This window comes from Danio rerio, chromosome 6 (genome assembly GCF_049306965.1).
Source record: "Danio rerio strain Tuebingen ecotype United States chromosome 6, GRCz12tu, whole genome shotgun sequence".
Lineage (NCBI taxonomy): Eukaryota > Metazoa > Chordata > Actinopteri > Cypriniformes > Danionidae > Danio > Danio rerio.
The window spans coordinates 62,725,001-62,740,000 of NC_133181.1; the positions used below are offsets into that span (position 1 = coordinate 62,725,001).

Sequence of the window (15,000 nt, forward strand, 5' to 3'; positions counted from 1 at the left end):
TAAGTGTGGGTGTGAATAAGTGTGTTTGGGTGTTTCCCAGTGATGGGTTGCAGCTGGAAGGGCATCCTGTTTAAAACATATGCTGAAAAAGTTGGCGGTTCATTCCATTGTGATGACCCCTGATTAATAAAGGGACTAAGCTGAAAAGTAAATGAATGAATGATGATTATGTTTAATCTCAAGGAAGACTAAAATGTTTGTGAAATCTACCTTGGGTTCTTGGAATGCTTAAAAAATATAATAAATGTTTGATATGAGATGCTGTTCAGAACTAAATGCATATTCCTCAGCTGTTACACAGAATTACTGAATATTACAACTTTAGGTTAATAATAAACAGCTAAAAATAGACTCATTTATTGCATTTCTATTTATTATTGTTTGTTGAATTGGTATAAAAAAAAAAAACTTTGTATACTTGATATCAGAGGTGTGGACTCGAGTCATGTGACTTGGACTCGAGTCAGACTCGAGTCATGAATTTGATGACTTCAGACTCGACTTGACAAAATATGAAAAGACTTGCAACTCGACTTGGACTTGAACATAAATGACTCGGACTTTCACTTGGACTTGCGCCTATTGACTTGTAAAGACTTGCTACTTTCTATAAAAAGCCCAAAGATAAAAAGTATGTTGACACAGAACGCTCTCTCTGTGTGTGTGTGCGTGTGTGACAGAGAGCATGCACGCATACTTTCGACCACTAGCGCTTTGTGGCGCACTTCCGTGTTTTTGCACCAGCGGGAAATTTGAAGATGCCATTTTCATTCTGACTCGGAGAGTGAAATAAACACATCCGCGGTCTGCTCCTTTTGTTTTATTCAGCGGATTTACAACATCTTTCAAAGGTAAGAGACTTTACTACTCGCAATGTGTTACTGTTGTGCAAAAGCATTGATTTACTGTTGTGTATAAGTCAATGAACTTCAGTTTTTTTAAACCAAATTTACCCTCTCGTGATTTATATCATATAATTATGAATGAACATGGCTGTAATTTATGTTTTTGCACTTGGTCGTTTGTGTCAATGCGCATATTATGTTTTATCTTTGTGTTTTGCCCATAATAACTAGATATATAATTTATTTTTAAAGCTCTAAAACTGTAAAAAAAAAAAAAAAAGTTTTTTGTTATTTTCTGGTGACATTTTGCAATAAGGTTTCTTTAGTTAATCTATGTACTAACATGAACTAATAATGAACTATACTTCTAAACCTTTATTAATTATAGTTTAACATTTACTATTGCATTATTACATTTTAAAGTTATGCTTGTTAACTTTAATGTTAATGCACTGTGAGTTAACAAGAATTAACCAATAATTTTATTTCCATTAATTAAAGCATAAAATAATGAATACTGTAATGAACTGCACTGCATTGTTTGTTCACATTAGTACATGCATAAACTTAATTAATTAATACAACCTTATTGTAAAGTGTTACATTTTTCATATTTTGGATTAATACTATTAATTTTATTTAGTATTTAAAACCTTAAAGGTATTTTTATTATTGTTGATGTTATGCCTCTTAGCAATATTTTAGTCCTCTATATGGTTTTTAATTAAATTTTTATTGTGAGATTGTAATGTAATGCATCTATATTGTTGAATTTCTGTTTGTTTGTTTTTCTGTATTTCCCCCTCTATATTTAAGGATTATCTACTATTTTTAAAGTACTTAAAACCAACCATCTAATAAAAAATACAATTAACAATCACATTTTGTTTCATGAGTGTCTTTGTTCCTGTTTTGTAGGACTCTTATTTTAACAGATTTCATTTGGAAACACTTGACTGATCATTCAATTAAAGTTTTACCTTTATTATTCCATCACTCAATGAGATCATTTAATTGTGTGTTGAATTACTCCATTTGTAATTGTTTTTAAATAAACTAAAAACAAAGACTTGTTTTATTCAGTTTGTTGAATGTGAACTTCTCTACTTTACATATTAAAAGATATTTAAAACCACTATGAATGTATTTAAACTAATATTTAAATTTATATAACTGTTTCACTGTGGGTATTTCTATTTTAATTTATTTAGCACATTTATTGGCTATTCAAACATGAAAAGAAGTTTTAGATACTTTGTGGCTCTAATAAATGGTTAAACATAACAATATCCCTGCAGAAAAATCCAGCTTAAACCAGCCTAGGCTGGTAAGCTGGTTTTAGCTGGTCGACCAGGCTGGTTTTAGAAGGGTTTTGGCCATTTCCAGGCTGGTTTCCAGCCATTTCCAGCCTGGTCTTAGCTGGTCAGGCTGGAAACAGACCAGCAAAATCCAGCTAAAACCAGCTTGACCAGCCTGGTTTAAGCTGGACATAGCTGGTTTTAGCTGGTCATCTCCCAGCCTGACCAGCTAAGACCAGGCTGGAAATGGCAGGAAACCAGCCTGGAAATGGCCAAAACCCCTCTAAAACCAGCCAAACAGCCTAGGCTGGTTTAAGCTGTTTTTTCAGTAGGGATTTTTGACAAAATGTTCTAAAATTATTGTTTACAAGTGCCTAAGTGGGATTCGAACCCCGTTCTTTATGAAAATAAAGAAAAATCTGATTGGCTCTGACATTACATTCACCAGTGGGCAGGTACTTCAATCTGATTTGCTGGTCTCTCATGCGCGTATTCAGTCTCTCTGGGTTTGCTTGAGTTTTGTCCACACTGGCGCTTCATAATTTTCCTGCTTTTGCTCTCCAGAGATCCTCCTGATAAATTGATTATTCCAGAATGTTGATATGGTTTGTATATTGCTAAACTATTTAGTAACAATACACGAAAAACTATGAGGTTAAGGTAAATTCTATGATAAATACTAGTGTTTTTGAGAGTTAGGTATACTGCCTATGTTTAAGCCTAGTATTATTTACAAGTTGTTAATGAATGCTTCAGCATACTGTAGTATTAAGAATAGTGAACTAATAAAATGAAATACAGAGTGTAGTTTTACTACAGTAAAGTGTGGTGAATTGTAGTATAATATACCCAATACTGTAAAAAAACTACAGCACTGGGTCATTTGTTTATATTACACTTGTGTTACCATAGCAACTGTAATATTACCCCAACAAATTAATTAAAGTACTTTACTATAGTACTGTTCAAAACCCTGTCCATGCCAATAGATGTGTTCAGGGGCCCTGTGGAACAGCTTTTCCTCAAAATGAAGAGGATGACATGGAAAATGTCCTCCACAATCTCATCAATATTGTGGAAGACAGCAGAGACGTGTTCACTTTATTTTAGTTGCCATGATAAAATGGGATTGATAGTGAGATTTATTTAAAGAGTGAATAGTACAGTAGGCTATAATGCCAAATCAAGTTTTTCCTTATTTTTATCACAGTTACATTTCTGCTTGCGTTAGTTATATTTTTGTTTAAATGCTTTTTATTTGATTAGTATGGTGAACCTTTTGGATGTTTAATAAATGTTTGTAAAACAAAATGCATTCTTTACATCCAACCTCTATTCTCTGTGTCTTTAAGTGTTTGAAACTGGAAATATCTCATCATAAAACATACAGCCAAAATGTTGTGGTTTATTAGATTAAAAATTTAATATGTAAGTCTATTTTAGTATTTTGGTTATTGTTAATAAATAGTGCCTCAATATAAATCATATCAAAAAGCATGAAAGGAAGAGGAAACACAAGACACAAATTCTATATATAATCTCTGAGAGCGCGCAGGAAAATGTGTGCGTGAGCAGTGCATATTTGAGAGCGAGAAAATTTGCGCGTGAGCAGCGTATATTTGAGAGCTCGCAAGCAGTTTTGTCCACAGAGGAAATCGGTGCACGAGCATCACACAAGGTAGAGAGCAAAGCTCTTCAACGTTATGTGAAGAAAACAACGTTATTGTTTGTATGAAGTAGCCTACTTCATTAACAATATGTGCTACCATTTTACATTGCTGCTAGACAGATTTGCATCTCCATCTCTTTAGCACACACGAGATTCAATTGACAAAATACCAAGTTCACTCAATTTTACTTTGCAGCATACAGGAGTTGTTGGTCTACTGCTGCCTCATTGAGGTTGTTTATGTAGTTTTAGTTGATCACAAGTTGATCACTGAAGACATAACATAGCACAACTAAACTTAATGAACTAGACAGCAGTAGACCTGCAATTTCTGTGTGATGTGAAGCAAAATGGACTCTTTTTTTTGGTGGAACTCATTCTTGTGCAATAGGCTGTGTAGACGAGACGCAGCACTGTTTAGCACTTTTTCAGAAAATTACATTTGTATCTTTATATATCTAAGTAATGTTCTTTCATTAAAAAAAAGGTTTGTTTAATAAATACAGATCTTACAGCCATACATAATCTGTTTACATTTTATTTTTCTGTTAAAAAGACTCGAAAAGACTCGAAAATCAAACTATAGGACTTTGGACTTGACTTGAGACTTGTTGCCTTTGACTTGGGACTTGACTCGGGACTTGCCTGTCTTGACTCGGGACTTGACTCGGGACTTGAGGGCAATGAATTGAGACTTACTTGTGACTTGCCAAACAATGACTTGGTCCCACCTCTGCTTGATATAGTTTGATGTTTTAATAAACCAGAGAATGAAAGTTTGTGCCATCATAGTGATACATTTAGTTTATTTAATTTATATATATTTAATTTTATGTATATATATATATATATATTCATTCATTCTTTTTTTTTTTTTTTTGGCTTAGTCCGTTTATTAATCAGGGGTCACCACAGCGGAATAACACCCCCAACTTATCCAGCATTTGTTTTATACAGCAGATGCCCTTCCAGCCACAACCCATCTCTGGGAAACATCCACACACACACACACACTGCGGACAATTTAGCCTACCCAATTCATCTGTACCGCATGTCTTTGGACTATGGGGGAAACCCACGCCAACACAGGGAGAACATGCAAACTCCACACAGAAACGCCAACTGACCCAGCCGAGGTTTGACGGAAGGAAGGACCGAACAAGGAATGGAAGGACCAAATGAAGCTAGGAACAACTGTACTTATGAAGGAAGGACTGAACAAACTAAGGAACGAAGGAGGGAATGAACAAAGAACCTAATGAAGGAACAAAAGAATGGAGGAACAAATGAACAAATGAAGGAAGGAAAGAACAAACCAACAATGGAAGGAAGGAAAGAACGAATATAGGACGATCACTAAATTCACTTCAGAATGTAATAAAGACTGGCTGCAGGTTTCCACTTGCACCTCCAGGCTTGCACGCTCGCACTGTTACGCTCAGGCAACCGCACTTCCTCTGCAAGTGACGTCATTTACGTCCGCTTTGTAATGATTGATGGGTCAAATGACATTAATCATGTGAGACACAAAAAATCACTGATGTATTCTGATATTCCTATGCGTAAAAGTACAACTCTTAATGATGAACTGAAACGTAAGAGAAAGGAAAGGCGTCTCCGGCAGAGGGCGCGGTGAGCAAACAAATCAGCTGGACGAACTCTCTGTGAACCCCTTGCTACTTCAGATGACCCTCTTGCTAGTAGTCGAACTCTGAATGAACTCCCAACTTGTACTTTTTATGAATTCTCTACCGAGTTCACGCACCTGAATTTAAGTGCATAACTATATAGCACATTATAAATCAAGGCTTATATTAAAATGCCTAAATATTGATTTATATGATATAATGTACTCTTGATGACTATATATCTGTCTTCTTACTGTTCAAGTGATTTAGCATGCTCCTTGAATGTATGATTTAAGTAGTCTGTGCACCTGTGTTTAGGGTTGATTTATGAATACTGTCACTGAGACACTGAGAGTATAAAAGCTGACATGTACTCTTCAGCTTTGCACTTTCTGACTTCTGTATACTGAGAGTCGTAGGCCCTTTATTCTCAACGGAGGATAAAGTAAGGATTTTTGTTTCTGTTATTTGTCTTTTGTTTATTCTACTTTTTCACTGGATTTTATTTTATTAATAAAAGTGTATTTTATTACTTTTCTTCACTGGAGTGGACATTGAATTCATTTTCCAGAACCCATCAAAGTTACCCTGTGTGGTAAAGTATGATCTAATTTATTCTTTTGCAAAATACATTCTTTAAAGACGATCCTTTAACTAAACTCTAGCTAAGAAATATAGCGAAGGGAGGATCCTGATCTTAACTTTGTTTAAATAGGGTGATTAAATAAAGGCGAATCAGCACAGCTTGCTTGAAAGTCATACGGTAATTTAACTTAAGGGAAAATCTCTGAGGAAACCTTTACTCAAGTGCCTTTTCTCCTAAGAGTTTCACTGTAGTTTCTGGCAACATACGGCGACGGGTGCCACAGTTGCTATAGTTACGTAAACAGATCGTAACAATCGACGAATGCTTGCCTTACAAGATCATCTGTGACGCTTTCTTTCTGTTAAGAGAGTCGAGATGTCCCCTTATCGAGTCGATCTCAACATCATGTTTGGAGGACCTATAACACTGGGCTGGGATCATGTCGAGACTGTTGAAGCTGCGCTGCAACTGTGATTTCATATGGATGCATATGGAGTCTTTCATGTTGTACAACATAAGCAGGTTACTTAGAATTATTTGACAACGTCATCACTGGCAACGCAAACCAACTGGAAACTTACTTGTGGTTTATCTGTGTTGATTTCAAGTGATGTGACGGGTGCAGATGTCGATTGTAAATGACATCACTTGCATAGGAAGCGTGGGACACAAAGCCCGAAGATGCAAGTTCAACTCTGCAGCCAGACCCTTCTCACAGATTGTTACACATCCCTGCACAAACTGCATGTAAACGAAACATGTAAACAGCGTAATGCTCACTACTCTGGAGTACTTTTATAGGCGCTGCTTTTTATTGAGTAATATTTACAGCAGATACTCTTACTCTACTGCACTACATTTTGGGGCAAGTAATGCTACTTTTCCTTGAGTCTGAACTTTCAGTCCTCTTTCAACCTCCACTTATTATGTTGGCTTGAGAAAGGACTCTGTCCTTGAAAACAAACGTATCTCCTCCTAGGCCGTTCATGCCACAAGGCCCAAATGAGGTCAAAATGTGCCTTCTACATTCAAGATTGTTGCTATATCTCCTCATGCCTATAAGACATTGTTTTTTCAATAAAAAATGGTAAATATTAAATTTTTATAATCCGGGCATATAAAAAAATCATACAAGCCATAAAATTTGGCCAAAAGCTGTATTTAGATGTGTTAAATTTTGTTGCTATATCTTTAAGGTTTATCAGACTTATAGTTTTCCAATAAATCATTTTTAAGCATTATTTTTCTCAAAATATGGCAAGCCATTTTTGACATAAACTCCATATTTTTACTGATATGGCAAGCCATTTTTGACATAAACTCCATATTTTTACTGATATGGCAAGCCATTTTTGACATAAACTCCATATTTTTACTGATATGGCAAGCCATTTTTGACATAAACTCCATATTTTTACTGATATGGCAAGCCATTTTTGACATAAACTCCATATTTTTACTGATATGGCAAGCCATTTTTGACATAAACTCCATATTTTTACTGATATGGCAAGCCATTTTTGACATAAACTCCACATTTTTACTGATATGGCAAGCCATTTTTAACATAAACTCCATATTTTTACTGATATGGCAAGCCATTTTTGACATAAACTCCACATTTTTACTGATATGGCAAGCCATTTTTGACAAACTCCACATTTTTACTGATATGGCAAGCCATTTTTGACAAACTCCACATTTTTTACTGATATGGCAAGCCATTTTTGCCGTAAACTCCATGTTTTTACTGATATGGCAAGCCATTTTTGCCGTAAACTCCATATTTTTACTGATATGGCAAGCCATTTTTGACATAAACTCCACATTTTTACTGATATGGCAAGCCATTTTTGCCGTAAACTCCATATTTTTACTGATATGGCAAGCCATTTTTGACATAAACTCCACATTTTTACTGATATGGCAAGCCATTTTTGCCGTAAACTCCATATTTTTACTGATATGGCAAGCCATTTTTGGCGTAAACTCCATATTTTTACTGATATGGCAAGCCATTTTTTATATAAACTCCATATTTTTTACTGATATGGCAAGCCATTTTTGGCGTAAACTCCATATTTTTACTGATATGGCAAGCCATTTTTGACATAAACTCCATATTTTTTACTGATATGGCAAGCCATTTTTGGCGTAAACTCCATATTTTTACTAATATGGCAAGCCATTTTTGACATAAACTCCATATTTTTACTGATATGGCAAGCCATTTTTGACAAACTCCATATTTTTTACTGATATGGCAAGCCATTTTTGACAAACTCCATATTTTTTACTGATATGGCAAGCCATTTTTGACAAACTCCATATTTTTTACTGATATGGCAAGCCATTTTTGACGTAAACTCCATATTTTTACTGATATGGCAAGCCATTTTTGACGTAAACTCCATATTTTTACTGATATGGCAAGCCATTTTTGACATAAACTCCACATTTTTTACTGATATGGCAAGCCATTTTTGCCGTAAACTCCATATTTTTACTGATATGGCAAGCCATTTTTGACAAAAACTCCATATTTTTACTGATATGGCAAGCCATTTTTGGCGTAAACTCCATATTTTTACTGATATGGCAAGCCATTTTTGACATAAACTCCATATTTTTACTGATATGGCAAGCCATTTTTGACATAAACTCCATATTTTTACTGATATGGCAAGCCATTTTTGGCGTAAACTCCATATTTTTACTGATATGGCAAGCCATTTTTGACAAACTCCATATTTTTACTGATATGGCAAGCCATTTTTGCCGTAAACTCCATATTTTTACTGATATGGCAAGCCATTTTTGACAAACTCCATATTTTTACTGATATGGCAAGCCATTTTTGGCGTAAACTCCATATTTTTACTGATATGGCAAGCCATTTTTGACGTAAACTCCATATTTTTACTGATATGGCAAGCCATTTTTGGCGTAAACTCCATATTTTTACTGATATGGCAAGCCATTTTTGGCGTAAACTCCATATTTTTACTGATATGGCAAGCCATTTTTGACAAACACCATATTTTTACTGATATGGCAAGCCATTTTTGACATAAACTCCATATTTTTACTGATATGGCAAGCCATTTTTGCCGTAAACTCCATGTTTTTTACTGATATGGCAAGCCATTTTTGACAAACACCATATTTTTACTGATATGGCAAGGCATTTTTGACATAAACTCCATATTTTTACTGATATGGCAAGCCATTTTTGCCGTAAACTCCATGTTTTTTACTGATATGGCAAGCCATTTTTGGCGTAAACTCCATATTTTTACTGATATGGCAAGCCATTTTTGGCGTAAACTCCATGTTTTTTACTGATATGGCAAGCCATTTTTGCCGTAAACTCCATGTTTTTTACTGATATGGCAAGCCATTTTTGGCGTAAACTCCATATTTTTACTGATATGGCAAGCCATTTTTGCCGTAAACTCCATGTTTTTTACTGATATGGCAAGCCATTTTTGGCGTAAACTCCATATTTTTACTGATATGGCAAGCCATTTTTGGCGTAAACTCCATGTTTTTTACTGATATGGCAAGCCATTTTTGCCGTAAACTCCATGTTTTTTACTGATATGGCAAGCCATTTTTGGCGTAAACTCCATATTTTTACTGATATGGCAAGCCATTTTTGCATGTATCACTTTTACACTTAAGCGTTGTATTTTCAAAAAAATACGGCAAGCCATTTTTACATAATGTTCATTCCCTTAGTCCCTTTATTAATCAGGGGTCGCCACAACGGAATGAACCGCCAAATTATCCAGCATTTGCTTTACACAGCGAATGCCCTTCCAGCCGCAACCCAACACCAGGAATACATAATGTTCAAGTCCAGTTTTTGACACTCATAAAGACTATCATAGAAACATCTGGGTTGATTTAGATCACTCATATTGCCAAGAAGCTTTGATGTATCATCACTAACCTGTCAAATGTCCCCATAGCAATAAAACAGTATAACCTAGCAACCATTTAAAAATAGCAATATCTCTACATCAGGACATCGTAGGGATCTGGGCATTGGCTTGTTTGACTCATGCTAGCAAATGGGACTTCCTGTGTACTATGCAAGGTAACAATGATAATGGAAGCCAAGCGCTAATAACGTTTAGCTACATGCTATGAATGATTATTTAAATGCAATAAAATATGCTAGAAATGCCTACTAAGTATTAGCATTTGATCAAACATGTACACGAGCATTGCCAGTTAGCAACTGCTTAGCAACTACCTAACAATGCCATAATTGTTTTAGCAACTGCCTAGCAACCACTTAGCAACTGCCGCCGTGCTTCCTGCCAACTGCCATTCCCAAAGTTTATCAATAAACTTTAAGTTCTAGTTATCAGTTATTATGGCAGTAGTGGGGTTTAGGATTAGAGATGTAGAATAAGATGGAGAATATACACTTAATAAACAGCTAATATCTTCATAATAGGCAGGTGATAAGACACTCGTTAATAGAGAGAATCGTTAATTAAACTGAAGGGTCATGTTGTATTGTGTGTTATGTACTGTTGTTCATGATTTTAAATTCATTAAATAACATTAATATTTGTTTTAAGTGTGACTAAAATGCATTTCTAAAAAAACACAGTCCATATAGATCAAATATTTTATTGTATAATTAGATATAGCCAAATATAGCATTGTCTTTACAATTATACACATTCAGAGTTTCAATAAAATTAACAGTCAGCAAAAACTTCCCGAGAGGCCGTTTGAGGGAGCGGATTAATATTAAATAAATGAACACGACTGTCTTACATGAAGACGAACCAACACACACCACATTCCTGATGAAGAGCTTATAAAACCTGCTGCTGATTAAAGAGGAGGAGGAGGATTAAACCACAGGTAACACATTCACGAGTCCTGTTAGTGTGTGTGTGTGTGTGTGTGTGTGTGTGTGTGTGTGTGTGTGTGTGTTTCACCTGTTTGTACTTGTCTGCAAAAGCCTGTTAGTGTGTGTTTGTATCCGGGTGTGTATGTGTGTGAGAGTGTGATGTATATGCGTGTGTGTGTGTGAGAGCGAGTGTGAAAATGTGTGTTTCACCTGTTTACATTCATCTGCATCAGTCTGTGTGTTTACATAAGTGCTTGTGTGTGTGTATGCACACATGCATGTGTGCATGAGTGTGTGTTTCTCCTGTTTCCACTCGTCTCCATCAGTCTACTAGTGTGTTTATGTGTGTGTGTGTGTGTGTGTGTGTGTGTGTGTGTGTGTGTGTGTGTGTGTTGCACCTGTTCTGCATCAATCTGTTAGCGTGTGTGTATGCATATGTGTATTTATGTGTGTGTGTTTGTGTGTGTGTGTGTGTCTCAGGGTCCTGATGTCCTGCTCCTAAACAGTCCCGTCCTCCTGAGGTGTCGTACGATGAGCGGCACACACACCAGAGTGATGCTGATGCGCAGCGGCGCGAACAGCTTGTGTACGGCGTACGCCAGAACAAACACACTCGTACCCGCAGCCAGCCGGGACTGAACCACCGCCTCACTGAAGCCCAGCTTACACAGCAGAGACGCCACATCCAGACCACTAAAACACACACACACACACACACACACACACACACACACACACACACACACAATAAGTTACAACAAATAACATGTCATTCTTATCAAATACAGAAAATTTAAAAACTTTTTAAAACATCTATATCCGTCTAAAGTTTAGCTGATGATGTGAATAAATGTCAGTGTAATTTTCTGCTGTGTTACTTAGGTTGTTTTGTTTAAAATGTAAGCATACATACTGTGTGTATATAAACTCACCGGCCACTTTATTAGGTACACCTGTCCAACTGCTTGTTAACACTAATGTCTAATCAGCCAATCACAAGGCAGCAGCTCACTGCATTTCAGCATGTAGACATGGTCAAGAAGATCTGCTGCTGTTCAAAGTGAGCATCAGAATGGGGAAGAAAGGGGATTTAAGAGACTTTGAACGTGGCATGGTTGTTGCTGCCAGACGGGCTGCTCTGAGTATTTCAGAAACTGCTGATCTACTGGGATTTCCACGCACAACCATCTCTAGGCTTTACAGAGAATGCTCCGACAAAGAGGAAATATCCAGTGAGCGGCAGTTCTGTGGGTGCAAATGCCTTGTTGATGCCAGAGGTCAGAGGAGAATGGCCAGACTGGTTCCAGCTGATAGAAAGGCAACAGTAACTCAAATAAGCACTCGTTACAACCGAGCTCTGCAGAAGAGCATCTCTGAACACACAACACGGCCAACCTTGAGGCGGATGGGCTACAGCAGCAGAAGAGCACACCGGGTGCCGCTCCTGTCAGCTAAGAACAGGAAACTGAGGCTACAATTCACACAGACTCACCAAAACTGGACAATAGAAGATTGGAGAAACGTTGCTGCTCTGATGAGTCTCCATTTCTGCTGACACATTCAGATGCTCGGCTCAGACAACATGAAAGCATGGATCATCCTGCCTTGTATCAGCGGTTCAGGCTGGTGGTGGTGGTGTAATGGTGTGGGGGAGATTTTCTTTGGGTCCATTAGTACCAATTGAGCATCAACGCCACAGCCTACCTGAGTATTGCTGCTGACCATGTCCATCCCTTTATGAGCACAGTGTCTCCATCTTCTGATGGCTACTTCCAGCAGGATAACGCAGCATGTCATAAAGCTCAATCATCTCAGACTGGTTTCTTGAACATGACGATGAGTTCACTGTACTCAAATGGCCTCCACAGTCACCAGAGCTCAATCCAATAGAGCAGCTTTGGGATGTGGTGGAACGGGAGATTGACATCATGGATGTGCAGCCGACAAATCTGCAGCAACTGTGTGATGCTATCATGACAATATGGAGCAAAATCTCTGAGGAATATTTCCAGTAGCTTGTTGAATCTCTGCCATGAAGGATTAAGGCAGATCTGAAGGCAAAAGGGGTCCAACCCGGTACTAGTGAGGTGTACCTTAATAAAGTGGCCTGTAAGTGTGTGTATATATAGTATATATTAGGGATGTAACGGTATCAGAATTTCACGGTACGGTAATACCTCGGTATGAATGTCACGGTACGGTATTTATTGAATCATTTACAGGAAAAAACAAAACTTATGAAAATACTCCAAAAAAGTGCCAAAAGTGTCAATGACATACAAATTAGTCATCTATCTGTAAGCTTTGAAACAGGAACTTCAATTTTAATAACAAAAAATTATTAAACCATGTAAAAATAATAAAGTTTCAATTTAGTATTGTTGAAAACTCATCACATTCAACATTTAATCACACTCAGCCCATCTACCCAGATGAGAGCTCTGCTAGTCGGACTTCTCATCAAGCATCTCCCGCTGGATCTAATCTCACTATATTTATTAAACGGGATATTTCATTTATCTTGTTGTCTTTATCTAACGACATATTCCCTGACTTTGGGCATTGTAATCTATTACTTGTTCTCAGGTAACGTGTTTTGGCTGAGCGCAAAGATAAGTTAATGATTAATGTAAGCACGTACATTCTGTATATTGACTGATCGCTTGCCTTTATTTCCTATAATGTATAAACTTATTGTATGTTATACTTTTAAAATGGCCATTGTCGATTCTTAAAAGTGATACTCAGCAAAAGAGAGGGTATGTTTCGTATTTTCACTGAAATTGAAAGGAGGCAGTTGTTATCGGCTCCGTTTTGTTATAAATATCCACACAGTGAAGATGACGCTCATCTTATGCAGCACGACGCCTCAACATTTCTGCTGTCTAAGTTGCTAATATTAAAATGAAAATAGGCAGTTCCTTAAATCATGTTTACATTTTATTGTTGAGAAAGTGAAACAACGAAGCCAGGGTGATGTGAATGAAGTTATAAAGTACATGGTTCCCTTTGAAGATTTACCCGTGTCCTCGGTATAATCTGCTTTTCCATATCAAACTGAGAAGAAGAGACTGCAGCCTTGATCAAACTTGCGAAGTCTGAACTTACACGGAGATAATGCAGGACTGAACTGTGCGTGTAAAGCAGGTCGCACACCAGAAGCGACGCTCGGCGGCGCACCGCGCAGCGCCACGCAGCGCCATGTATTTTAGAATTCTAATCATAGGTTTCTATCAGGATACACACACCGGCGGCTGTCGGCGGCGCCCGGCGACGGCTCAGGACGCAGTTCATTTTTCAGCCGCGCCACAGAGCGCCATCTGATTAGTTTCATGTTAAATATCATTCGAATGTGCGCGTCTGGTGTGCGATACTTTAATCTGTCATGTACGCGCCGTGTCGCGGCGCCGAGCGGCGCTTCTGGTGTGCGACCTGTTTTAGAGTTTTCCAGCTCTTTTCATCCCCGCTTCTAGCAGCACACTCCATTTCCGCATTACTGGATCTGTAGCAACAACAGACCGCAAGGGATGATGGTCAAGCATGGGCTGATGGCAATTGTAGTTTTCGTTACCGCCCGTTCGCTTCATTCGCCTGAGCAAATTTTCTCAGAAGACCTATAGTTTTACCGAGTCATGCGACTTCGGTAATATCGAAAAAAATTAATATTGCGGTATGACGGTATTTACAATACCGTTACATCCCTAGTATATATATATAGTTTTCAACATGGCATGCGGTATCTGGTTTAGTTCAGTCTTGTTGGTGTCTGTTGGGAAGTTTAGCAGAGACAGCAAAGTGTGAATCTTACATCAAGCATGGAGTGTGTGTGTTGTACAACTGAAGCCAGGTGTTGTGAGGAGAGCGTGATCTGACCTGGAGACGGCGAGGTAGAAGATTCCCAGAGAGATGAGGGAGATGCAGATGTGAAAGGAGACGCCGACCGCTCCGTACTGCTGAAACACCTGCCGGAGCTGCTGCACTTTACTGGCCTTCAGCTCCGAGCCGTCAGCAGCAGACGACACGCCATCCTGACACACACACACACACACACACACACACACACACACACACACACACACACACAGAGTAGACTGTTAA

At 37.7% G+C, this 15,000-nt stretch overlaps 1 protein-coding gene and 1 long non-coding RNA gene across 2 annotated transcripts in view; one reads left to right on the forward strand and one right to left on the reverse strand.

Moving 5' to 3' along the window:
* Window positions 1-5,827: 5,827 nt before the first annotated feature.
* Window positions 5,828-10,613, forward strand: LOC141386399 (uncharacterized). The gene is made up of 3 exons (XR_012408344.1): window positions 5,828-6,035; window positions 6,393-6,548; window positions 6,635-10,613. It is a non-coding gene; the product is annotated as an uncharacterized lncRNA (long non-coding RNA).
* A 46-nt stretch (window positions 10,614-10,659) lies between these two features.
* The window catches only part of fam210b (family with sequence similarity 210 member B), a 9,405-nt gene continuing 5,064 nt past the window's right edge, over window positions 10,660-15,000 (reverse strand). Inside the window, 2 exon segments of the mRNA NM_001033751.2 lie at window positions 10,660-11,595; window positions 14,776-14,930. Coding sequence (NP_001028923.2) covers window positions 11,379-11,595; window positions 14,776-14,930 — 372 coding nt within the window. The 3' untranslated portion in view covers window positions 10,660-11,378.